At 37.9% G+C, this 27,021-nt stretch overlaps 3 protein-coding genes across 6 annotated transcripts in view; 2 read left to right on the forward strand and 1 right to left on the reverse strand.

Annotated features, from left to right (window-relative positions):
• rps25 (ribosomal protein S25) overlaps nucleotides 1-27,021 on the reverse strand; it is a 160,749-nt gene that overhangs the window by 132,273 nt on the left and 1,455 nt on the right. Inside the window, exons 4-5 of one of the 2 annotated variants that reach the window (XM_084104385.1) lie at nucleotides 26,434-26,532; nucleotides 26,275-26,333 (exon numbers count right to left, since the gene is read on the reverse strand). In XM_084104385.1, coding sequence (XP_083960511.1) covers nucleotides 26,438-26,532 — 95 coding nt within the window. In that variant the 3' untranslated portion in view covers nucleotides 26,275-26,333; nucleotides 26,434-26,437. Of the gene's footprint in view, nucleotides 1-26,274; nucleotides 26,334-26,433; nucleotides 26,533-27,021 lie in introns of those variants that run through there. The other variant, XM_084104386.1, reaches the window with a different exon arrangement.
• Nucleotides 8,083-11,900, forward strand: hmgn1b (high mobility group nucleosome binding domain 1b). Of its 2 annotated transcripts, none has more exons than XM_084105044.1 (6): nucleotides 8,083-8,327; nucleotides 10,238-10,264; nucleotides 10,398-10,427; nucleotides 10,540-10,575; nucleotides 10,680-10,787; nucleotides 10,911-11,900. In XM_084105044.1, the coding sequence occupies exons 1-6, from the start codon at nucleotides 8,310-8,312 to the stop codon at nucleotides 10,950-10,952; spliced, it is 261 nt and encodes an 86-aa protein (XP_083961170.1). In that variant the 5' UTR covers nucleotides 8,083-8,309; the 3' UTR covers nucleotides 10,953-11,900. The 2 variants fall into 2 exon arrangements, with proteins under 2 accessions (XP_083961170.1, XP_083961169.1); XM_084105043.1 differs by having other exon boundaries at nucleotides 8,119-8,327; nucleotides 10,398-10,433.
• Nucleotides 17,588-25,379, forward strand: mipepb (mitochondrial intermediate peptidase b). Of its 2 annotated transcripts, XM_084104382.1 has the most exons (20): nucleotides 17,588-17,726; nucleotides 17,892-18,022; nucleotides 18,841-19,014; nucleotides 19,098-19,186; nucleotides 19,270-19,356; nucleotides 19,542-19,605; nucleotides 19,694-19,876; nucleotides 20,065-20,221; nucleotides 20,343-20,391; nucleotides 20,475-20,535; nucleotides 20,647-20,699; nucleotides 20,783-20,936; nucleotides 21,057-21,134; nucleotides 23,476-23,680; nucleotides 23,864-23,973; nucleotides 24,069-24,143; nucleotides 24,518-24,634; nucleotides 24,737-24,858; nucleotides 25,049-25,122; nucleotides 25,195-25,379. In XM_084104382.1, the coding sequence occupies exons 1-20, from the start codon at nucleotides 17,720-17,722 to the stop codon at nucleotides 25,278-25,280; spliced, it is 2,076 nt and encodes a 691-aa protein (XP_083960508.1). In that variant the 5' UTR covers nucleotides 17,588-17,719; the 3' UTR covers nucleotides 25,281-25,379. The 2 variants fall into 2 exon arrangements, with proteins under 2 accessions (XP_083960508.1, XP_083960509.1); XM_084104383.1 differs by lacking the exon at nucleotides 17,588-17,726 and having other exon boundaries at nucleotides 17,893-18,022; nucleotides 19,102-19,186.

Below are 27,021 nucleotides of genomic sequence, written 5' to 3' on the forward strand. Positions count from 1 at the left end.
GCCTGCAGGAGGCAGCAGTGAGTTAATGTAGAGGGGGCAGGTGGGAGTCAGCCTGCAGGAGGCAGCAGTGAGTTAATGCAGAGGGGGCAGGTGCGAGTCAGCCTGCAGGAGGCAGCAGTGATTTAATGCAGAGGGGGCAGGTGCAAGTCAGCCTGCAGGGGGCGGCAGTGAGTTAATGCAGAGAGGGCAGGTGCGAGTCAGCCTGCAGGAGGCGGCAGTGAGTTAATGCAGAGGGGGCAGGTGCAAGTCAGCCTGCAGGGGGCGGCAGTGAGTTAATGCAGAGGGGGCAGGTGCAAGTCAGCCTGCAGGGGGCGGCAGTGAGTTAATGCAGAGGGGGCAGGTGCGAGTCAGCCTGAAGAGGGCGGCAGTGAGTTAATGCAGAGGGGGCAGGTGCAAGTCAGCCTGCAGGGGGCGGCAGTGAGTTAATGCAGAGGGGGCAGGTGCGAGTCAGCCTGCAGGAGGCGGCAGTGAGGCTCTTTATTAGCATTGAGTGTGAACTGCACCTATGGAGAGCCATGAGATGGCAGGTCACACATTTGATTAGAGTCAATAGGAGGGAGAGAAACAGCACAAGGTCAGAGACAAACAGCACAAGGTCAGAGACAAATGTTTTGAGCAGTTATTTTAAAATAATTAACTTTGAATGCGGTAGCAAATAATGCACTTCAGTTAAAATTATAATATAATTTCAATTTAAGTTTAAATTAAAGTTAAAAAATAATCAATACTTGAGCTTTAGTTGGCCAACATATCAAAATAAGTGTAGGCTACTTCTTTAAAAAATGACAAAAGATTATTTAAACACAACGATTTAAAATGTGCTTTAAAGTAAAACTTTTATGTTAACATTATTACTTTTTGAAAGTGTACTTAAGTGTGTTAAACACCGTTATGAAAGTATACTCTCTCTTTAACGTTAAGTGGCCCTTTATTTCATTAATTTTGTATTATCTAATAATATCATCTATCTACAATTTTTTTTAAATTACACTTTTAAGATCTGAAGCAGACAACAAGTGCACATTCAATACAGGTACGCGCACTTCTTTTTTTCACAAGGGTTACCATGCAATACCATTGTTTTTTTCACATATTTCATGGTATCACTTACACCATCAGGTTTTGATTAGATTTTTCTCCATTGTACCTTTTTTGTTGTTGCTGTAATTCCATGCTATGCTTTGAACTACACTGAAGCAGCATGCAAATATCATGCTATATAAATATGGTAATATTTTAGTACCATTGTGTAACTGAAAGTACCATGGTAAAAAACTTTCAATACCATCACATCACATGCTACATAAAATATATTTGACCACAGAATGCCGCAACTGCCCCATCAGAATGAATGACTTCAGAGAGCTGCGAGAAAACTTAATAGTGAATTGTGAAAATGTGATCACTGAAATCTTGCTGTTGCACTGCAGATTTTCCTCTTGAGCTCTTCGGGTTTCCTGCACCGGTGAACTTGGCTTCATTCAGCAAAGCAGAATTGGCACAGGGACCCAGATGGAGGTGTCACAGGCTTTGAGGTTTGGGAAAGTGTGACCTTACAGGGTCCTTCTTAAAAAAAAAAAAAGATTTTCTGGCTTACAAAATGCCGACGTTGTTTCCCATAAAAGCGGATGGTGAGTATTAATTAATATTTTAATATTAGGCCACTTTTCATCTGCCACATGAACATTAAACAATGCAACACCGATGCACTTAACTAATTAACAGAGTAAAAAAAAAAAAAAAATTAATGGAAATCACTAGGCTATACACATTTCATCTCATATAATTGTTTGTTTCTCTCTGGCTTTTACCTTTTCACTGTTCAGTTTTCCTTTTTCTCTCCCTTTACATTGTGTAGGATGTTCATGGCATTAAAAAAAGCATTGAAAAGAAAGAAAATTGAAAAGAGAGAACTTTGATCAGCTCCCTATGATCTTTGACCTTGGAAGTACTTTCCCACAACTTTTTAATTTTCAAAATATTATTTTTTTATTTATTTTTTTATTCACAAAATACACCTTTTTTATTAATTGCATATTTTGCTTGACTTATTTTTAGTCCTTGCATTAATAATTAATGCTCATGCTGGAGATACAAAATAAAACTAAATAATTAAAAATTTTAAGATTTTTCAGACACATGGTAAATTCTAATAGTTGTAGCAAAACAATATTTGGGTCAAACAGCTTCATATTATAATACTAGAATATTAGGTTGTAAAATGATACCTATATTTTCATTACTGAAAAATCAAGTATTATGTGTATCACCATATATTTAGATCCACCAACCTACAGTCTTTACTTTTTAATTTACTTTTCATGTAAAAGTTTTCTTTTTTCTTTTAAAAAAAAAAATCTGTCTGCAGTGCAGTCCTGTATTGTGGGTGAGAATTACATCAATCTCAGAGTACAAAACTCAAATGCAAATCCTAGCGTTCCTTGCGATATATTTGCTTTTGTCGCCCTCTAGTTGTGTAATGCGCTCCTGCATGGAAAAACAGAAAATAAAACATTAGAAAATGGCGCCTTTTCCGGTGTCTGTTGGACATAAAGCCTTTTAAATTGTGAACGGCATAGTGCTGTGTTGCCATTAAGCATTAGGGCAATAACATTATGAAAAAGAAGCAAGGAGAAATAAACTGAACCCAGTTTTAGGGGGCTTCATACGATTTACCCTCCATGATTGTAAAATCTGTCTATTTGAAGATTTTTTGCGAAATTGCCCTTATATTTATTGGGATTTAAAATTAGGTTGCCTGGGGGATGCTGTGGATTTTATACAGAAACAGCAGAATTGTAAGCAATAAAGACCCCTGTGCTACAAACAGGAAATATATTGTAAAGGTGGGGGAGGGGAGCACAAGAGACACTCTCTGGCCCTGGCCATGTTTTGAAGGTGCTAATACCACTGCAGGGTTTTTAAATCCATTGCTGTGTCCCTCATTATCATCTTAAAATCAGAGTTACTGAAGTTACAAAAGTCCCTTGTTAATCTCTTTAGTTCACCCATGATTAAACCAATTGTGTGCTTTCACTGCAGTTTGAGACAATAAGCTTAATCACAAAAGAAAAGTTGGTCAGCCATGATGTCAACTGTCTTTGTCTAAGGCGTAACTCTAAGAAATCTCTAAAGCTGTTAAGAGAGTCAGTCCGTCAGTTAAAGCGATACTTGGTCACAGCTGTTTCTTGAGCTCTGCTGTACATCAATCTTTGACACGTGGCCTCTGTTGACAATAGTAGTGCCATGTATTGTGTGCATGTATGACTTTCTGTCTGTACCATAAAAATGTATTTTTATCTTCAAAATTACTCCAGTCATATTTTAGTTTTCATGTATTTTACATCAAACCTTGTGGCAATAAATGTCAAGTGAGCAAAAATGTGTAAAAAAAAGTGACAGTTCCACTATAAGATGTAAAAAAAAAAAAAAAAAAATGCAGTGTGACAAATGCACCCTTGGTTAAACCCATGGTATCCAAAAATTAACCATGGTTTTGTTACACTAACCATAGTTTAACAATGGTATTTGTAGTAAAACTGTGGTTGTACGAATGTAATCAATAACAAATTATTAAAAAAAAACAAAAAAAAAAAACTTTCACCCCAAATATCAATGAAAACACATTGTGTATTTGCAGATAATAAGTCCGTACCAGACTGGCAATGAGCTCTGTCTGCTCCCCTCCCACTGACCCCTGCTGCATAACCATTACTCTGTGTAATCTGGGCTTTACGTGCATGTCCAGATGGGCAGGCAGCCATTCGCTCGAGGAGAAATCCACTTACTGATCCATATAGTCACTGGGTTGCACTTGCACTTCCAAAATAAGTGAGTTCACTAGAGCCGTCTGTGCTCGTATAGTCACTTCTGCAAGACCTCATCAGTGAAGCTTTACTGAGATAGTTTAATCTCTATGTGTGCCTGATAATAATTCTGTATGTTTTTTTCTAGCCTGATCACATTGCTAACCTTTCTTAGTCAACTACTGGTAGGCTTTTAGACCGCACCACAAATATTATGTTTTACATTTCTATCATTCATCATCTTCTGCATGCCTGTACAGGTCTGGGTGGAGCCAAACAGACATTCAAACCAAATCAAAGCTGAAGCCTGTAAGATTTTACTACGAAGTCCTAATTAAATGTCAGTGTTCAAATTATATAATGACCGAGAGGGTAAAATAAGGGCGGTCGAGTGAGTAAGATGTTGTGGCAGATGGTTGGATAGAACCACAGGAAGTGCTGCCCCTCAAAGAGGCTTTTGTTCAAGCTACTGGAAATACCTCAAGGTGACCTGGGTATCTTAATCTTACTCATCAAACGCATCCCACTGTAAATCTATTCATACTGATCCTAACAATGCATCTTTCAACTTTAAGGCAAAGCAAAAGTTTTCCTTGCAAAAAATTCTGCCAAAAATTTGTCTCTGCCAAAAAAAAAAAAAAAACAGTTATGTGGTAACAGCATTAGCCACCACATTATCAATAAGAATGAGAAATAAAAAAAGAGAGGAGAGGACAGTCAGCTCTTTTGACTTGGGTCAATATGCAACCACTTAGCAACGTCCTAGTAACCACCCAAAACATCCAGCAACCACATAGCAATGTACAAACGCCTTAGCAAATGTAGACACACACCCTAGAAACCGCATTGCGACACACAAAACCCACTCAGAATAACCGAGCAACCCCACAGCAAGAAATGCACTAAAAAAGCCAATCAGAACACTCCAGCAAATGCATAGCAACAATCAACAGACCACACAGAACACCCTAGCAACCACATAGCAATACACTAAACTCTCGCAAAAATACCCAAGAAACCACTCAGAACACTGGCAACTACAAAGCAATTCACTCAAAACACCCAAGTAAATGCATAGCAACACGTTAAACCCACTCAAAAAACCCAAGCAAATGTATAACAACGCCCTAGAAACCACCCAGAACACCCAACCGCTTAAAAAAGCACTAGAACTATCATTTTCAGTTTTGTTCACTTTTTATATTAATAAGTTACTGAAATTTTATAGAAACACTGGAATTCTTTAGGATTTTTTTTTTTTGTAAGTAAACACATTTGCAGTATGTACTGTAGGTGTTTAGCATGTGAACCATTGAGATAAACCAAACACTGAGGACATTCAGATGGTGGTTATGACTTGTAAGGACCTCATTGAACATTTTGTTGTGTATTTTCTTCTCAGATCACTTTAGTGCCCCTTTCCTTCCTGTCTCAACTGAAGATGGCAACAGTCAAAGGCTTCTCAAATGAGACCTGTTATCTGAAACTCAGCGGTCACACCCACTACACCCCTCCCCCATTCCAGTCCTACAGGAGCATGAGAGAACTTCATGAGCAGGACACTGAGACTTTCCCGCCTGAAAGAGCTGCCTATAGAAAGGGGTGTAATGTTTTCATGGGGGAGGGGACCGGCAATGAGGGAGTTGCTGTGATCTGGCCATGAAATCGGAAGGGTCTGAACAAGGAGATAGCACTGTGGTTGAGGACGTGACAGATTTTCATGATGTCGTGGACCATGAACCAGTAGGAGCCCTCAAAAAAGGACCTTAAAAATAAACGTTCCACTTATAACTGAAAAGGGTTTTATAGGCTGATGCCATAGGAGAATCTTTTAAAGGTCCAGAAATCACATTTTATACTATAATAACCATTTATGCACCACCCAAAACACCCCAGCAACCACATAGCAACACACTAAAAACCACTCGGGACACCAAAAGTAAATGCATAGCAACACTCTAAAACCACTCTGAACACCCTAGCACATGAATAGCAACGCTCTAGAAACAGGGACGGATTAATGTATGGGCATACCGTGCACTTTCAGAATTACTTTATAAAATATTGCTTTAAAGACCGAAATATCATAACTGTTATCTATAGGCCTACTGTAATTGAGACATTTATTCAAGAAATTCATTACAAACAGAAAGTATAGTACAGAGAAATTTAATGTCGAAGTGGGATTTGAGCGGGCCGTGAACGATTGAGTGGAGCGCACTGGCATTGAGCGGAATATTAAGCGGAACGTCACACCGCTCTGCTTCGCTCACATGGTCTATCACCTCCCCAGGGGGCCATTTAGACAGGTCCTTGCCCAGGGTACGATCGCATCATAATCCGTGCCTGCCTAGAAACCACAAAGAACACCATAGTGTAACCGGACCTACTCAACCCGCTCCGAGCGGGATTTGAACGGGTGTGTCCGGCTTGGGAGGTGGGTACGCTAAGAAGGACGCTAAAGGCCGCACTCTCTAGCATAACCCGCTAGCACGCCTCTTGAGGCCAGGGGAGTGAGGTTTTCACGCACAGCTCTTACTAGCTTGCCTCCATTACACTCACCTCCCTAAACCTCAATCACATCTGGGACACGGCACCAAATGTTACTGGTCCTACTCGACCCGCTCCGTGCGGGATTTGAATCGCCGTCTCCAGCATAGGAGGAGGTGGGTGCGCAGACCGCAGTCTCTAGCGTCAGTTGCTAGCACAACTCTTGGGCCAGAGGAGTGAGGTTTACCCTCCGCTACACTAACAACCACACAGTAACACACTAAACACCACTCAGAACACCCAAGCAAATGCATAGCAACACCCTAAAAACCACTCAGACAAGCCTAGCAATCACATAGAAACACACTAAAAACTCAGATAACACTAATCTGAAGAACCTGTAACATTGTTTTTTTTTAAATCTCTAAATAATTTTATAAGCAAATACACATCTCTCCGAGTCCCAGAGGAATATCATCATATATGCACTGAGGTGTTTTAAACTACAGTGCATTTGTGTGCATGTATTGGTAAACATGTCCTGTGCAGCTATGCACTAGTTTCAGCAAAATAACATCTGGCAACAGTCACACATGCATAATAATGGGATTCATTTCCAAGTTTCAATCCTTGAAATAGGGAGATTTAAAAATTATTTGTGTACGAAAGTCTCTTGAAAGACTTGAATGTGGCCCAATGGAGGATTAATTTTGATCCACCATTTATACATGCACTATAGACATTATCATGGATTTCGCCATTTTATTACGTTTCCATTACTTTCCAGATCTGGAAATCACAATTTTAAAATTCCTTTTTATTTCCATTGCATTTTCAGGTTTTCCTCGTGAATATGATTATTATTACAATTATTTCCTTTCTTCCCCTATTTGGGGGGGGGGGGGGGGGGGGGGGGGGGTAGTTCTATTTTTATAAATCTTAGTGGAGATAATCCCTTTTTATATAACTTGAAATATTTTATAATTACATTCATTTTCACGCCGAAGACAAAATACCTCAACAAAAGAAACAATGCCACTGGAACTGGCAATAGATTTATTTTGCACCATTCAACGGGAACATTTGGTTGGTGACAGAAGTGAAATGTTTCTCTGCACAGTCGCCATTTTCTGCCTTTTTAAAACCTCTGCATGCACGCGGGGGCTTTAAAACACAACATATCCGAGGTCCATTTTAAATCCAGCTCCTAAAATAACTCCCTCACATCTGGAAACCATGTAAAAAAAAAAAAAAAAAAAAAAAAAAAGAAGCCATTGATTGCGCAACAATTATGATCTAATCGCATGGAAAATGCGTTGAATTCCCAAACATTTTCAAATCAACAACAGAGTTGAGATAATCTCCCTTCACCAGCTCTAAGTCATTGCAAAAACAAATATTATTGCAACTGATTGACATGCAAAAGTGTCCACACGGGTATCTTGCTATGATTTGAAAATGTGCAGTGGCTCTCCGCAGGCCAATCACCGGGAGCAGGAGGCGGAGAGACGATTTGATAATCCTACTATGGCGAAGACTCACCTTATGAATAATAAATTAAAAAAATAACGTTCACTCTGATTGGCTTAAAAGCTGTCGTTGGCAAGGGGACGCTATTCTGCTGGCCAATGATCGCAACCTACTATCAGAATGGCATGGCTCATGAATAGTAATCAAAGGATGTGACTGGAAGGTTATCAAGTAACGTCACCAAGGTCTAATTAATATTCATGAGACGAGGCTTCACCATAGTGGGAATCGTAAATTCGCTGTCAGGTCGGCCTGTGATGAATTGAATAGGGAAGAAGAAGGAGGAGGAGGAGAATCCAATCCGGTTTGAGCAGGTTTTTGTTTCGGACGAGCGTTAACGTCTTCCTATACTGTGATCAACCCTACTGTGTGAATCTTTACCCGAGCTCAAGTCACAGTGTCGCCTGTTTTTCAGCGTTAAATCCGTGCATCTTGCATTTTTAAACGCCGTGATTTTTTTGCTAGTCGTAAAAACCTGCAGCCATGCCTAAAAGGAGCAAAGTAAGTAGCGCATTGGTTTCTTAATATATCGAGGCACCATCTTTAATAGAATATGCAGTATAAAAAAAAACGAATGAAAATAACAGTGCATACATGTTGCGTGCAAATGTACTTATTTTTCTTACAGTGCTACGGTATGCGTGCAGTTTTGTGTTTGCATACTTCTGTTTATTAAACGCGTGTTTTGATTTGATAGCGCGCGGCTGAGATTTTTCTCTGTCTGAGTTAATTAAAGCCAGCTTAATGTTCATGCATACGCGGATACGGGATATGATCGGCGCATATATATTATGTTTGTCGTGTTTTTGTTTACAAATAGATGAAGTCTCTGTCGACATGCATCAGACAAAGGGGGTGTAACGATCTTAGTTTTCGTTAATGTGCAGTTTACAGATTCGCGACCTAAAGACGTCGCGCGCGGGACATCAAATCAAATTGTTGCATTGAATGTTTATTTAATTATTTATTAAAAGCCGTTTTTATTTTTAGCAGGGTCGGTTGAAATTCCAAATTCATGTCTTTGTAAAGGCTCGGTGTTTTTAGTGTCATGGCTGCCCTTTCGCGCAACCCCGATGATTTAAAACTGGTCTGAAAACACAGTGACAGACGGTGCAATATTTTATCCTGCAGCTCATAGTCGTGCTTTAGGGATTTAATTCGTGCATTAGGGCTTTAGTGTACGATCGCGTCTCGAAATATTTGATCGTGCAAGTGGTAGATTATGCAATGGCGGTATTCTTGCACATCATAGCGCCACTGTTTGGTGTTTCCTATTATTCTGGTATATTCTGTAGTGTTTTTTTTCCTCGCGGCTGTGCACCTCGGGATGTTGTGTTTGAAAGTGAATGGCGGGAATGTCATGGAGCGGGGTCGGTGCGGTGGGGCGAGCGCAAATCTCCATTAATCAGCGTTGAATGAAGGGGGCGGTGCACACAAGACTGCAATAAAAAAAGACGGGACAGCACACTATCGGCAAACGGAGGCAGGACATAAACATTGATGAATTGCTGCCATGTTTGGGCGTCGTTACTTCAAGAAAAATACCCAATCCATAGCATTAAACATACAGCAGCCATTTAGTCTGATCCCCGAGTGAATGACTCTTATGATCCGATTCTTTTTAGTGTATTAAAGCGTACAGCGTGGCCTGGCCAGTTCTATTTTCGAACGAATGAATCATTTGAACCGATTCTTTGTAAAGAATCAAACCCAAACATCGCGACCTATGATAGCGACCAATGTCCGGTTCCCGAACGAATGACTCTGATGAGCCGATTCTTTTTTTTTTTTTTTGTGAATCATACATTTACCGCGTATTCCGCTTCGTGAAAGAGTGACTTTAATAAGCCTTTTCTTTTTTATGAATCAGTCAGAGCTGTTACTAAATTGACTTACGAATTCACGGTTTTAAACCTTTCCTCATTCACTTATTATTACTTTCGTCATGTCCGACTGGATTTGAATCAACTGTTTCTGTTATGTTGTATTAAGGCTAACGAGGCTTAAATCATTGTAGTTACTGACTAGTTGTTCATGTCAAAATGAGTAATTTACATTGAATTCTGTTTTAATTAGTTATGTTTTATTTATTAAAATGAATGACTGAATAAGATTTGATACCACGTTTTGTTTGTTTGATCTTAATTATGCTGTTTTTAATATTTGTATTACATTTATTTCTCGTTTCAAGACGTATACATTTCCCTCCAAATATATCTTCATAAAAGTACTAAAAGAATTGTTGAGAGGAATCAGAACCCAAATAAATAAAATTACTTATATTCCCATCCCTACCTGAAAAACAAACAAATTGGGGGGTAAAAATCTAAAGATGCATCTATGTCAAATTACATTGATTGACTTGGACTTCTGAGAATAACACACTTTTCTGTTCTTTTTTTTACCTGTAGGCGAACAATGATGCTGAAGTCACTGAGGTAAGCAGATCCTACTTTTGTGCATGGAAATAAAGTTTTAATTATATATATATATATATATATATATATATATATATATATATTATTGCATCAAAGTACAGTTATATGGTTTAACCCTGTTACTGCTTTGCAGCCTAAAAGAAGGTCGGAGAGGTTGGTGAACGTGAGTGTGCGTTGGTATTTTTTTTATATACACTTTACATTCATTCAACCGATATGACAATTATTGTTTGTTTGTTTGTTTATTTATGTATTATACCTCTTTTCATTTTTAGAAACCTACACCCCAAAAGGCAGAGCCTAAGCCAAAGGTAAGGAAAATGCTTAATTAAAAGTTATGGTAAAAACCTAAATGACTATAGACTTTTACAGACTATAACTTAGCAATAAAATTAACTTTAATTTAACAATGTAGAAGGCGGCTGCCAAACCTAAGAAAACAAAGGAACCCAAGGAGCCCAAGGAGGAGGAGAAGAAAGAGGAGGTTCCCGCAGAAAACGGAGAAACAAAAGATGACGAAGAGGTAATATTGTGAAAATTATTAAATTGTTAAGTTAAATTAAATTAAATTATAATGAAAATAAAAAGAGGATCTTATGTGAAAAAAACGGCCAATGTGATTAACTCCAATGATGATGTTTTTCAGGCAACGGAAGACGCCGACAAGAAGGGAGAAGACGGGGAATAACTTTGCTGAGGTCTCATCTTTTACCAGCACTCCCTGTACCTCTTTTCTTGTACAATTCAGGGGAATATTTTTATCTACTATTTTCTAAAGGCAGGTTTTTTAGTAGTTTGATTGTAGAGACACATTTTTTATGGAAGAAAAGAAACATTTTGAAAGTGATCTCATCATATCCAGCATTTTTACATTGGGCAGAAAAAACTACCGTCATCGTAAATGTCGACAGGAGTATTTTTCCCCCTCTCTGCAGTCGCTTTCAAAGTGAGAGGTAGAGGGGCAGGTTTTGCGGGCATGTCATTTACACAGACAGCTGGACATCTTACCGAGCTTGTCCGTATGACTAACATTCCATTGGCTTTATGAGGGATTTTTTTTTTTTGTGTGTGTGTGCGTGTGTGTGTGTTTGTGTAACCTGTAATGTGTGTTTGGGGAGGGAGGGAGGGGTGGGCAAATAACTCATTGTTTATTGTTTATAAGGCGAAAGATTACTTGTAGAACATTTGTAAGCTGTGTTCCATATGTTAACTGCAGTTCTCCATAATCATTTCTGCTAAATAAACATATTCTCTAGTACTGGAGTTCATGTCAGGCCTGTGCTTCGTGTGTATTGATTTTGTCTCTTCTGTGATAGTACCGCAATAAATGTGTAAAACTGCTGTGAAAATGTTTTGGGGGGGCTTTAAGTCCAGTTTGTGTTATGGTACCGATGGCAGACGTGGGATGAATATCTCTGCAAAGCCAGCGATTCTTTAATATCCAAACGCATTATTAAAATGGAAAATTCGAGACAAATGAGTCATTACGTGAAAAATCTGTTCTGACCAGCAGTAGCAATATTTTTGTGGGACTTAGATATCAAGTATAAATGTACAGTTTCTTTTGATCATTGTTTATAGATGTATCTCTGTGTTATGGTTCGATAAAACAAGCCAATAAAAATCAGTTGTGATACCCTGTTCTCCCTTTGATTTTGAAGTTACATTCATTACTGTAGGGTTAGTTATACTTGCAGTAAAAATAGATAGATTATATATAGATTAAAATGAGATATCTGCACATTCAAATTCTGCAGTTTGTCAGGTTCTGCATGTACTGTAGTATTTGTGGTATTTCAAAGAATACCATTGTCGTACCCAGGGTTAATATAGTTAACTAAAAAAAAAAAACACTTTCATTACTTAAATTATTATAATATTAAGTTAAATAAATGTTAATATAAAAAATATGGTTGCCAAGAAAAGATTTTTTCATTGAGTCTTTTTAAAAATATTAATAATAAAAATGGTGAAAAACAGAATTAATAAAAACTCACATTAAAATGAAAATACAAAAAATTCATTCAAAATATTAATAAAAACTATAATCTCAATGGATGCTAAAATAACACTGGTATTACCATGATACGTGTCCAAAAATAGAACACGTTAATACCATATAACTTTTTGTTAGTGTTTAATATGATTTTTGCGGCATAATTTGCACTTTTTTTATGAATAGTTATGAATATTTATGTATTAGTTTAACTGGTGTGAACTAAATATTTATTTTAGGATCCATGTAATGCACATTTATGGACTTTTCAAGAGTATCTTTGGTACATCGAGTAATCATTCTACACAATTATTTGAAGATTTGCTCGTCTAATTCCCTGCAAAAACGTTTCAGGTTGTATTTTGATGGGTCTGACTGTACTCTGACCTCTCACATCTGATGGTTTTATTATTTTTATCATATAAAAGTCATGTATTACATAATACGTGTTAGAATGTAAATGCATAAGATACCAAAGCATGTAAATGCTTTGATATCTATAACTGGTCCATTCCAAGTCTTCAAGTATTCAAGTCTTATACTTCATCCATTTGATGTGATATGAATGAAATTTGTCACGTTGCGCCACGTTATCGACCAGGCAGAACAATCCTTCTAACCACTATAGATAGAATCTCAAATAGCTGATTAGTGAACCCAAACAAACAGATGAACTAGAGGAAATGACTAGCACTATGAGCACCATTTTCTCTAGTACATTAAACATTGTTGCACCAATTAGATTAAAAAAGGTTAGAGAGAAAACTAAAGCACCATGGTATAACAATACTACGCATGTTATCAAGAGAGAAACTCGTAATTTAGAGCGTAAATGGAAACAAACTAATTTAGAGGTCTTTAGAATCGCGTGGAAAGACAGTATGTCACGTTATAAAAAGGCCCTAAAAGCAGCCAGGGCTGAGCACCTCCGCAAACTAATAGAAAATAACCAAAATAATCCAAGGTTTTTATTTAACTCCGTGGCTAGACTAACAAATAAACAGACATCACCTGAGCAAAATATTCCGTTACAGTTTAGCAGTAATGATTTTATGAATTTCTTCACTGAGAAAATAGAAAGCATCAGAAACACAATTGTAAATGTACAATCTTCAATCGCGCCTTATAATTCAGCCTCAATTATCGCCCCTCAAGAAAAACTACAGCGCTTTACAACTATAGGACAGGAAGAGCTAAATAAACTTATCATTGCATCTAAACCAACAACATGTTTATTAGATCCAATACCAACTAAACTACTGAAAGAAGTGTTACCTGTAGTGGAAGAGCCTCTTCTCAATATTATTAACTCGTCTTTATCTTTAGGTCATGTTCCAAGAATATTCAAGTTGGCAGTTATAAAACCTCTTATTAAGAAACCACAAGCACCATGTCTAAAATACTAGAAAAAGTTGTGTCCGCTCAATTGTGCTCTTTCTTGCAAGAAAATGATATCTATGAAAAATTTCAGTCAGGATTCAGACCGCATCATAGCACAGAAACTGCGCTCGTTAAAATTACAAATGATTTACTTCTAGCTTCTGACCAAGGCTGTATCTCAATACTAGTTTTACTCGATCTTAGTGCTGCGTTTGACACTATAGATCACACAATACTCTTAGATAGACTACAAAACTACACTGGTGTTCATGGACAGGCATTAAGCTGAAGATAACGTCAGTAAACTATGGAGTGCCGCAAGGATCTGTGTTAGGCCCTCTGCTATTCTCAATATATATGCTGCCACTTGGTAATATTATAAGAAAACATGGAATTAATTTCCACTGTTATGCTGATGAAACTCAATTATATATTTCATCACGACCAGATGAAAACAATAAATTATCTAAATTGACAGTGTGTTAAAGATATAAAATACTGGATGACGTGTAATTTTCTGCTATTAAATTCAGATAAAACGGAGGTATTACTTATTGGTCAAAAAAACTGCCCACAAAACCTCTTACAATACAACTTTACTTTAGAACAGGGGTGGGCAAACTTTTTGGCTCAAGGGCCACACTGGGTTTTAAAATTTGACAGAGGGCCGGCCCAGTAGCAGATTATAAAACACGATCTCATTAAAATGCGTATCTATACCACGAATTTTATTTCTCGTGCCATTTATACGCCAAAAATATATTTTTTTTGCGTGCATATGCTGCGCACTGTAAACCCTTTGGTTAGGATTAGGGGTGCGGAGTGCGTGCCTATTACACGCCATTAAAGGGATAGTTCGCCCAAAAATGAAAATTCGGTCATCATTTACTCACCCTCAAGTTGTTTCAAACCTGTATGAATTTCTTTTTTCTGCTGAACACAAAAGAAGATATTTTGAGAAATGTCGGTAACCAAACAGTTGATGGACCCCATTGACTTCCATAGTAGGAAAAAAAAAATACTATGGAAGTCAATGGGGTCCATCAACTGTTTGGTTTACCCGAGATTTTTCAAAATATCTTCTTTTGTGTTCAGCAGAAAAAAGAAATTCATACAGGTTTGAAACAACTTGAGGGTGAGTAAATGATGACCGAATTTTCATTTTTGGGCGAACTATCCCTTTAAGTGCGTATCATATGCACGCGAAAACTGCGTTTCATAAGAACGCACTTTCATGAGATCGGGCTGGGCAAACACATTTACGTTGTGGCAACGTCTGCGCGAAATTCAACAACTGAGAGACGACATTCTGACAATACATTTTTTTTATGCTAGATATCCCCCATGTTATGTTTTGAGGTTAATTTTAAAAAAACGAAAATTTGGGAAAAAAAACGAAATAAACGAATATACAAATTTATTTTAAGTATAATAAAATAAAACATAAAAAGCAAATGCAGATCAGAACATTTAATGAACAAAACCGGGTTCTGTACATGGCAGACGTCAGGGGAGCGTAGTCGAAAGCCGGGCGATAAAGGTTTTGTAAACGGAATCAGTCAGGAGGATACATCCACAAATCCAGAGTAGCAAAACTAAATAGCAGAAAAATCAAAGGAAAAACTAAACACGTGTGCAAGCGGTTACCAAACATTTTTTTCTCTGTGAGTTTTCAAAAAAAGGAAAAAACATTAACGTGCACCAAGTCTATGCGCTTAAGTTGCTGTCTGTTTGGTTTCCATGGTGACGCGTCTAGCTGGTTACGTGACACACACACCGCAGCCACAACAGCGCTGAATGAATGATGATCTGCTTTTATGTCATTTTTCCTTTTTTTACATTTGTTAGCTATGGCATGAAATATCTGATATTCCGATTGTCAAATATATGCAACGCAATTTATATATAACGCAAAGTATTGCAAGAAAAAGGCTAAATTAATGCGATCTTAAGACAATTTTTTAAATACTCGACGGGCCGGATTAAACAGCCTAACGGGCCGTATGTGGCCCGCGGGCCGTAGTTTGCCCACCCCTGCTTTAGAAGGATGTCCTGTTACTTTATCCACTACAGTAAAAGACCTGGGTGTTATATTAGACCGCAACTTGTCTTTTGAAAATCATATTTCATATGTTACAAGAACAGCCTTTTTCCACCTTAGAAACATTGCTAAGCTACGTAATATGCTATCAGTTTCTGATGCAGAAAAGTTAGTTCATGCATTCATGACCTCAAGACTAGATTACTGTAATGCTTTATTAGCTGGTTGTCCTGCATCCTCAATAAACAAGCTACAGTTAGTGCAAAATGCAGCTGCTAGAGTTCTTACTAGGTCAAGGAAATATGATCATATAACACCAATTCTATCATCTCTACATTGGTTACCTATAAAGTTCCGTATCAATTACAAAGTATTACTAATGACCTATAAAGCACTAAATGGTTTAGCTCCTGGGTATTTAACGGAACTTCTATCGCCCTACAATCCATCGCGCTCTTTAAGATCACTAAATTTGAGGCTTCTGGTCATTCCTAGGATATCTAAGTCCACTAAAGGAGGGAGGGCATTTTCATATTTAGCTCCTAAACTGTGGAATGGCCTTCCTGATATTGTTCGAGGCTCAGACTCGCTGTCCCAGTTTAAAACTAGATTAAAGACGCATTAGCCAAGCATTCACATAATACTTACCTTTTATACTACAGTTGAATCAGATTGAATGCATTATTGTTATGAACAGCAGCTACGCTAATTATTTCCCATCTGCTTTTCTGTTGTTATCTCGGGACGCTAGTCCCGAGGTAAATACAGATTGTCTGCTCCAGTTTGTATCCAGCCTCCCATGGAAACTACAGATGCCCCAACACCCGTGCAGAGACGACTCGACGCTGGCGATATGTTTATGCCCTAAATTAATGCATGATTAATTAACTAACTGTATTTTTCTATGTACATTTCTGAAATGCACTTTCTGTAAAGCTGCTTTGAAACAATATGTATTGTGAAAAGCGCTATACAAATAAATTTGAATTGAATTGAATATGAATATGCACACATACAAAATCATCCAAATTTCAAAGACAGCTTTTACTGAGCAGAGCAGATGGATGTGAGCTCACAAACAGCACCTGTTGGCACAGGAAGTGACATCAACAGTTACTCTGTTCCCATACCATAACAGAAACTGTCTAACAAGATAAATGGATAAGCAGTTGCCCACCATATGTGATTTTAACCCCAACCCCCACCCAAACTTTATTTGACTGTGATGATCTAGAAAATGTTTGTCATAAGGGTTTTTGTTTACATTCAAACATACTTCAGCTAAGGCAAGGGAGTGTCTGAGCTTTGTTTTGGGTGCCACATTCCTGCTTTTTACAATGTGGGTTTGTAAAGCTAATGTTGTTGGCTAGATTCCCTTATAACCATTTGTCAGAGATGAAAAACAAACCTAACTGACTTATGTAATAACTAAAAAGTAAATGAGGGAACTTGTCTGTCCTTGTTTTGACTTCGTGCACAAGGCATTTGGATCAGCTGGAAGAGAAGACAATTTGAATGTTTAATATGGTTGTTTCAACTTTTCACAAAGACAAACAAAACAGAGCAAAAAAAAAAAAAAAAAAAAAAAAAAACTATGTAATTCAAAGTGGCTTATGATGACTATTTGGCAAGTATGCAGTAATCTCTATATTCAAATTCTAAATCTACATGATTCCACAGCTAATCAGCCGTTAAGTCAAAAATAACAAAGCTTAATTCTAGTGTGAACATTTTTACCGGTGTATTTCTGGAGAACAGGGGCAATGCGCCCTTTTGTTCGCTGCTTTGGATGGATTTACTCTGTCTGAGCTTTACGTCACACACTATTTACGCAACGTCCGCACAGTTTCGTTAGTGTGATGTAAATAAAAACCAACCCCGGATAAACCCTAACATAGCTGCACATAACTAAATAAATCTGCACAATATATCAATAGAACACATTTCTGGATTATATTTATTTAACTTAAGCTTTCACGTTTTCATTGGTGATTGTAGAAACTAAAGTGCTGAAGTGAAACCTTGCGAGGATTTTCGAATGAGAGGTGAAATCCACAGCTTCTTGATCTCCGCTGATTTACAGGCTGGGAAACTTGAGTTAATCCGTAATGGTTGCATAATACTTTATAAGAGCCGGCCAGGTTGTTTCATAATGCGTGTTGTCAGGGGCTGATGCTGTAATGTTTAGTAATGTTGTGTGTGATGACCAGTGATGCGCTGCGCGAGACTCTTGTTGCAGCGCTCGCACGCGCTCTACAGACGCACTGTCAACACTTGGTCTGCAGTTGGAGCAGCGTTTAACGTTCAGCACCAACGACTGGAACGTTTACAGAAAAATGTGGTGAGACTTTTATAATAAATAATTTAAGAAGTTCATAGATTATAATATATACTTGTGCTTTAACAGTAAAATAATTTAGGTGTACATACCTGTCTGTCTTTATAAGGTAAGTTATTTTTTTTTTTTTATAACATCTTAATTTGTGAATCACTTTTCACTCTATCTCACCCTTTTATATTATACAACAATACACATTGTTTCAAAGCAGGTTAACAGTAATAAACAGGAAAATACTGATCTATGAGGCAAACTTATTCAAACACGAGACAAATTCTGTTGTAAAGCAGCTCCATAGAAGTAATTATTCAGCTCAAGTCAGTTCAATAATTATGTAAAGTTCATCAGTTATGAAATGAGTTAAATTCAGCTATACAGATAACAATAGAGTCATTATTCAGGTCAAGTAAGCTCAAGGATGTGACTGCTTTTTACAAGTTGAAATCTAGTAATTACGGTGATTACGACATGGTGTGAACACCTTCAATTCAGTTCAATAACAGCGTCGAATGTCGATGTTGCAGAGTTCGTCAATTATGAAACAAAGCCAAAACAGCTATAAAGCAGTGTCATCATCATTCAAGTTTTGTTATCATCCGATAGTGTCAGTTGCAGTTCTCCTCTGGACAAATGAACGGATATGGTGTGATTATGATTCCTTTCTGCATCACAAGACAGATTGTGGATTGATATAATTTCAATATTTTCATCCAGCTTCTTCTGCTTGATGATCGGGTATTAGCATGACGAATGAATACAATCGTGTTGACTTTGTTTTGCAGTGCAAAATGAAAGTAAGTCTCTTTCCTCTCTGATCCCAGGGTCTTTTTGGAGTATCAGAGCTCAGCAGTCCTGCTGGTTTCCAGATGGCTCTGTGTCAGGCACTCAGGGAAGCAGAGTTTCTGGTCCACAGGGCTTGCACACATCCTCCTTGTGCCGTCACTGTGGAAACATTTGACCAGCTGTCTGACAGCTTATGCAAAGTGGCAGACCTGGTAAACTTTATTGTGTTGGTGTAATGTAAACTGTGATTCTTGTTAGGGGTCTGTTAAATTTCAGAGTTTTGTGTTTGTTGCAGGCAGATTTCATCAAAGTGGCTCATCCGGATGCTGCGTTCCGGGAGGCAGCGGAAAGGACATGCGTTGATATCGGAACTGTTGTGGAAAAGTGGGTATCTGTCATCTGGCTATTCTGGTTTTAATGTCAAACACTATTTGTGTTTTGTTTTTATTTGTGTGTGTATGTTACAGACTCAATACAAATGTTGATTTGTGTCAGAGCCTGAAGAATTTGCTGGAAAACGAGGCTGTTTTGGCCACACTGGACCCAGTCACAAGGCAGGTTTTATTCCTGTGATGGCAAAGATGAATTTTACCATTTTATCTGAAATAGAAACTTTTTTTGAAACTGTCTTTACTGTCACTTTTGATCAATTTTAATGCATCCTTGCTGAATAAAAGTATTCATTTCTTTAAAAAAAAGATTTTAAACAGTAATGTTTATGTTTCTGTTGCTGGTTTAGGAGAGTGGCAGAGCTTTTCATGGTAGATTTTGAGATCAGTGGAATCCATCTGGATGAATCAAAGGTGAGAACAACCCTTTAAGTCCAAAATACAAGCCTGTTATAATGTGATCATAGTGATTATTATAATCTTTCTTTATGAATCATCTCAGAGGAGCAAGGCTGTCGCTCTGAATGTGAAGCTACTGGATCTTAACCATGAGTTTTTGAGCGGCTCTCAGCTTCCAAACGCCGTAGAGAAGCAAGTTCTTCCAGAGCACATCCGCCACTGCTTCTCTATAGATGGGAACCGCGTTCAAATCGGCGGGTTGTATGCTGACTCTCCTAATGAGTTGGTGTGTATGATCAAATGATTCTGTTTACTTGGGTACCATCTGTTTGTTTGTTGCTTGAGCTTATTAAAAGCGCGCAAAAATCCGTCATGTCCCTGTGATGTGACATGCTATTGGCTGTTTATGCAAGCTGGATAGCAAGGTATGCTTTCAATTGCGTGCTCAAGCGTCTTTTTTTCATCCTCTGGTAGGTGCGGGAAGCTGCGTATAAAATATTTCTGTACCCCAACACTAGTCTTTTGGTTTGTCTGGATGAGCTTTTGGCTTGTAGACATGAGCTGGCAACATTAGTGGGCTATGAGTCGTTTGCACACAGGGCTTTGAAAGGAACAATGGCTGAAAACCCAGGTAAAATAGCTTCTAATCAGATTATCAACTGCTGGCTGTAGTCCTAGCTACGTTTTGCGTAAAAGCTGCAAATGAAGGAGCAATGAAAACAAATGAGTAAACAAATTTGTTTGTTTTACAGAGACTGTGATGAAGTTTTTGAAGCTGCTAACAGAAAAACTCTCTGACAGGTTCGTTTCACACTAATTGCTATTTTTGAATCAGTCATTGAAGTGTTGTAAAGCTTACTCTACGTTTGTTTGTCATAACACAGAACATCAAAGGACTTCATGATGATGAAAGAAATGAAGAAGAAAACACACTCAACAAATCCTGTAAATGTTTATTTTGTGCACCAGATTTGTTTTGTGAACGTTGTTTTCCCCTTTTTTTCGTTTGCATCACAAATGCAGACAGATTTCCTAAATATTGTTTTCACATGTCAGGAAGTGATGCCGTGGGATCATGCGTACCTCAGCGGTGCCATACGAACGGAGAAGTAAGGCGTTTTCATGCATACATCCCTCTGAATAAACAATCTACTTCGAGTTTATCCTCATATATACGCTCATGTACCTGTAGGTTTAACATTGATCCCAGCGTCTACAGTCCGTACTTCTCTCTCGGTGCTTGCATGGAGGGACTCAACCATCTCTTCACGCAGATTCTGGGCGTTTCTTTCCAAACGGTGCAGCCGAAGATGGGCGAACTGTGGAGTGAAGATGTTCGAAAGCTGGTGAGCTGCTATCCTCCATCTTTGTATACTCCGTTTTAAAGATCGACCTTCCGTCAATCACTTACAGATGTGTTTATGCAGATGGAGAGCTGAATTTACTGTTTCTTGTGCTGCAAACAGGCCTTGGTCCATGAAACAGAGGGACTGCTGGGATACATCTACTGTGATTTCTTCCGTAGACCTGATAAACCTCACCAGGTACAGCTGTCTGCTCTTGACTGATTCTGTACACTGATTCTGATATACACTAAGGGTATGTTTACACGACAACGATGGACTAAAAATGTAAATGTTTTTCCTTGCGTTTTTCGCCTACAGACGACAGCGTTGTTCCCCATTCACACAGATCCACGAAAACAATTAAAAACGCTGTCTTATTCATGCCAGGCCAATAGCTGGCGATGTCACTTTGTGAAGAAACGCTACGTGCCTGTAGACTGAACACGTAATGCGCACGTCACCCCGTTTTCACACCGTTTTTGTAGTTTACATGGAGACAATAGCAGTATCGTTTTCAAAAACACGCATTTTAACACTGTTTTCAAAAGTTTGCGTTTTAAGGCCCCCAAAACGCTGTTGTCATGAGCAGCCAAAACCCATAAAATGTTTTCCTTTTTTAGGCCCTGTTTACACGTACATGGTTATTTTGAAAAACGGAGACATTTCCCTTCGGTTGTGCCCCTCGTTTACACGCAAACGGAGAATTCGCCTCTGAAAACGATTCTTTCTAAAAACTCTGTGGAGATTTTGGAAAACTCTGTTTGCACGTTTGCATGTAAACTGAGAAAAACTGAGTTTTAGGCAGTCGACGTCACAGTATGCGACAGAACTTGGACTGCGTCAAAGGTGCGACCTATTTTTTCGGGATTCTGATTGGCTAACTTGGGCTTGAGCTTCTCGTTACACTGCCACCTGTAGGTTTGGCATGCTCTTGACGGCATATACACGGGTTTGTGTAAACGAACACTTTTCTGAAAACGGAGAGGGTGAAATGTCCGTTTATGAAAATAACCGGCCACGTGTAAACGTAGCCTTAGTTGAAACCTTGTCGTGTAAACGGACCCTCAATTGACAAAAGATATTGGGACAATTATTCAATTCAGGTGTTTCAATCAGACCAAATGCCACAGCTGTATCAAATTAAGCACCTAGCCATGCAATCTGCAGTTACAAACATTTGTGAAAAAACGGGTTGTTCTGAAGAACTCAGTGGCACTGTGATAGGAGGTCATATGGTGTGTAAAAGTTACTAAAAGATTTCTATTTCAAATAAATGCTATTCTATAACTTTCTATTCATAAAAGATTCACAGGTTCACACTTACAAATAATCAGATAGAGTAAGAGAGCGTATTTGGTGTGCTGTCCAAGGAGAGGGTTAGAGCAGCCGAGAATGAGTCGCCGCCTTTACACTGCTATTTTGAACCAATAATTGGAGCAAAAAGCAGTTGAATGATGACTCCAATATAATAATAATACATTTTATTTGTAATGCGCTTTTTTTTAAACCCAAAGCGCTACAGTAAAGAACAGAGTGGCAGGGTTAAAGCCTATCTGAAAACAGTTACCTTTCTTTATTGTAGCCTGAGCAAAGCATTGTTAAACATGAGTGGAATACCAACACCAAAACTGACCGAAACCAAAAGATAAAGCGAATGGGTGGTTTTCAAGAGGGGGAGAAGTACATTAACATATTCTCCTCAATGCATGTTTAAGCAATAGTACCTATAATGTAGATTAGGATACTTCAGTATCTTTATAAAGTTCACCACCATTCAGTTCAGTTTATAAGCTATCAGATGAGACCAAACATAACACAGTTACATGTTAGAACACACTAGAAGATAAATAGTATGTAGTGGAAAGCACGTGTCTTGTGAAGCAAATGGTACAGACGTGTTATTGAGGTCTACCCAGACAGAACCATCCTGTGCCTGGAGTGTCCCAACAGTCCTCAATCAGCATATTGATGAATCCCTTGCATTATCATACTGTGATGATGAAGGCCATTGTGCCACGTTTAATTTACATGATTACTTTTAAAAGGATTTCTTAAGTACTAGGGCAGTAAAGAGTTCTGCCCATATTCGCTCAGCCCTACAGTCGGCTATATATATATTGGCCTCCTCTCGTGCTGATTGGATAGATCATTTGAATGTGTTCCTCAAGAACTTTGAACTTAAAACATGTATTGTATTGTAGTTTTTTTTTTTTTACAAAGCAGCACCACTGTTTTCGACATTTATAATAATAAATGCAAATCTTGAGCATATTAGAATGATTTCTGAAGGATCATGTGACACTGAAAACTAGAGTAATGATTCTGAAAATGAAGCTTTGCATCACAAGAATAAATTACATTTTAAAATATTTGAAATTGTAATATTTCATAATATTTTTTTTATTAAAACAAAAAATGCAGCCTTGATGAGCATAAGAGACTTTTAAAAACATGTAACTAGCCCCAAACGTTTGAATGGTAGTGTATAAAGTATATTTTATATTTCATTTATGAACGTACTGTTCCCCCTGTATGGCAGGACTGTCACTTCACCATCCGCGGTGGCCGGCTGAGGGAAGATGGCGTTTACCAGCTGCCAGTTGTGGTGCTGATGCTGAGTCTACCTCCACCAAGCGGAAAAACCCCATCTCTGCTCACCCCCTCCATGGTGGAAAACCTGTTTCATGAGATGGGACATGCCATGCACTCCATGTTTGGCAGGACACGCTATCAGCATGTCACAGGTCAGAGTTAACTTCATAATTAAAGGGATATTCAGGGTTATTTGGTGATGATTACTACAGCTACTAAGTTATACTCCTTTAGCCTGAATAAAATGAATGCAAAGTGTTAACAAATAACAAATTGAATTTACATGGCAAACTGCCAGGTTGACTTGAGTTTGATTTATTTATGTATCAATAAAGGAACCAGGTGCTCCACAGACTTTGCTGAAGTCCCTTCTGTTCTGATGGAGTATTTCGCCTCAGATTATCGCGTTGTGAGCCAGTTTGCACGTCATTATCAGACTGGAGAGGTGGGTTTGTGCCTGCTCGAGAGATCATCATCTCTGTATCTGAACCCCATTAGAAGAACTGCATGTTGATTTAACATGTCTTTTGTTTCCTCCAGCCCCTTCCAGAGAGCCTTGTGTCCCGTTTATGTGAGTCTAAGAGGGTTTGTAGTGCTGCTGACACTCAGCTACAGGTACTGAAGACAGATATCACCGCTCTGTTATAGAGAACTATTGTGCTGGTAGGAAGAATGTCAGAGCTTTATTGAATCAGGAGTAATTGTGAATGTCAACTATAGTTGAGAAATTCTAGTTACATCAACGCTGTAAAGCCTGACATAATAGTCAGACAAATCGATATATTTTTTTTTAATTGAAACATTTACTGAATCCTTAGAGATAAAAAAAAGTTGTATATATATATATAAAATACAAAATCATATTTGGTGCAACAGGCTTTTATTGTTCATATTGTATGATATAGAAGAATCATACAATACGCTTTAAAGGGTTAAATGTCTACTAGTCATAGTCATTCATGTTTTTAGTACAATTCTTCTCTTTACAGATTTTCTATGCAGCTTTGGATCAGGTTTATCATGGAAAACCACTATACAGATCAACCACTGACATCCTCAGAGAAATGCAGGAGAAGTTTTACGGGTTACCATATGTTTATGACACAGTGAGTTGCAGGGTCTCTAAGTTTTTTTTGGTTTTTTATTTATTTTTTTACCTATAATGTTTATTATAAAATACTAATCCTACATGTTCTCTGATGATGTAGGCTTGGCAGCTGAGATTTAGTCACCTGGTTGGCTATGGTGCTAAATATTACTCCTACCTCATGTCCAGGGCGGTTGCCTCTATGGTGTGGAGGCAGTGCTTTCTACAGGACCCCTTCAGTAGGTCAGCGTAATGCCTTTCACTTGCCATTTTATGCATATTTTATATTTTATGGTGGATGCTGAGTGCACAAATGTACATCAAACATACCCAAGGTGACTGGAAATACTATTCCTTATTTTTGTTCTTTTTACATTTTGTAGTCACTAGGGTTCACTATTAAAAAAATAAAAATAAACCGTCTCATTTGCAGAGTGATGGGAGAGCGTTATCGCAGAGAGATGCTCGCTCATGGAGGAAGCAAAGAGCCTATGCTGATGGTCCAAGGTAATCCAAACACTTGGAAATGACATTTTATAAGACTTTAACTGTTAATATTCATTCATTTTGTATCCTCAGGAATGCTACAGAAGGCCCCTACCATTGAAGACTTCGTTGATGCACTAGTGCTGGACATTGATGCAAATTTAAAACCCCTAGTTTAGTAGACTGTCACAAATATCCTCATTTTTTTGTCTCAAACACTGTCTCATAATGTGCTGCTGCCTTTTAAGCCTTATTAAAATGTGAAAAGATGACAATCACTTCTATTTATTGTGCATCAGTTGCATTTCACATTACTTTGTGCATTGATAGTAGGTGCTGATTTAAAGTGATAGTTAACCCAAAAAGGTAAATTAACTCACACACGTCATTCCAAACCCCAAAGACTTTCGTTCATCTTCGGAACACAAATGAAATCTGAGAGCTTTCTATCCCTCCATTGACAGCTACACAACTACCAATTTAACACTTCAAAAAGTTCATGAAAAGATCATAAACTAATCCATATGAATAGCGGTTTAATCCAAAATTTCTGAAGAGACTCGATCGCTTCATATGAACAGATTTAATTAAGGCTTTAGAATAGAAAGCTCCCAGATTTCATTTGTGTTCCGAAGATGAACGAAAGACTTGCAGGTTTGGAAACGACATGAGCGTATGATCAAGCTAGTATGGTTTTATCAACTCCATGTCATCATATGGCTCCAATACATTTTATTTTTGTTGGAAAGTGTGTCTACTCTCTGCTTCCATTTTATTACTCCTAGGTTAGGATACCTCTCCAGCACTCTTAAATAATTTAGGAGCCAAGACCTTGTCTTAACACTTAGGAACCTTTATGAATCACACATTCTTAAGTCTAAGAATAAGACTAAAATTGCCATTCTTAGAATTTTGACACTTACTAAAATTTTACTTAGACAAGGGGCCGTATGCATAAAGCCGGTCAATGTAATTGAGTAATAAAGCTTGGTTTTTACAAGTAGCTTGATCTAACTTAAGATTCATAAACATCACCATTCTGTCATAACCAGACCCAATATAACCTAATAAATCCCAATGTACATTTCACACAGATATCCTAAAGGATTCTTCGGACTAGACGCTCGCACAACGTTACATATTCATTTTAAAGAAGAAAAGCACAAACACAAGTTCCATTTTGTGGTTTATTTACCTATACAAAAGACCATAAACTCAAGCCAAGGTGGAATCTGAAAAAGAGATGAATAAACATTTAATGAAGGAATCCGGTAGATAAAAACATTGAAAGACATCAAATATGAAAAATGAACAATTTAGTTAAATAATCACCATGTTATGCCTCCTTCTCCGGAACTACCTCATCTGTGCCCTTGGTGTTTCTGGTGTAGATCACCTGAGCCCTGTGCTTGGACACCAGCTTGATAAGACCTGACAACAACAAAAGCCAAACATCACTCCATCATGGATTCATAACACACAATCCATCTCTGTATGTACCAAGGTAAATGTGCATTTGCGAACGCAACGTGCACTGTTCGCTTTTACACATTTGCATAATTTCCAACATTCCTGAATCTACAGCAAAACACCAGTATTCAGCTAAAAATCAACGGCTGAGGGTTTGAACCCTTAAGAATTTAAGACATACATTAATATTGTAACTTGTAGTGTAAAAAAAAATATTGTAAAGCAATTTTTTCACAGTACAATTGAAACATCAATATATTTAAGTCTCTTACATCTAGTTAATTTTTAATTAATACTAGCAATTAACATGTCATTAAATTACTGAAATATGAACCAACAAGGGATTCGACTGACAAAACAGTTGGGAACCATTTCTGCCACACAAGAAAAAGTCAAAATTATGAATCATATTTATGACATTAAAAAGTCAAAATTCTAACTTAGTCATAA

Source organism: Abramis brama (genome assembly GCF_963993115.1).
Source record: "Abramis brama genome assembly, chromosome: 25".
Lineage (NCBI taxonomy): Eukaryota > Metazoa > Chordata > Actinopteri > Cypriniformes > Leuciscidae > Abramis > Abramis brama.

Bases quoted from the DNA above. Each gene is read 5' to 3' on its own strand.
- hmgn1b (XM_084105043.1), top strand. The intron at 10,434-10,539 runs GTGCGTTGGTAT...TTTCATTTTTAG, and splicing joins AGAGGTTGGTGAACGTGAGT to AAACCTACACCCCAAAAGGC. The intron at 10,576-10,679 runs GTAAGGAAAATG...TTAACAATGTAG, and splicing joins AGGCAGAGCCTAAGCCAAAG to AAGGCGGCTGCCAAACCTAA.
- mipepb (XM_084104382.1), top strand. The intron at 20,700-20,782 runs GTAAGGCGTTTT...ATGTACCTGTAG, and splicing joins GGTGCCATACGAACGGAGAA to GTTTAACATTGATCCCAGCG. The intron at 24,859-25,048 runs GTCAGCGTAATG...TCTCATTTGCAG, and splicing joins CTACAGGACCCCTTCAGTAG to AGTGATGGGAGAGCGTTATC.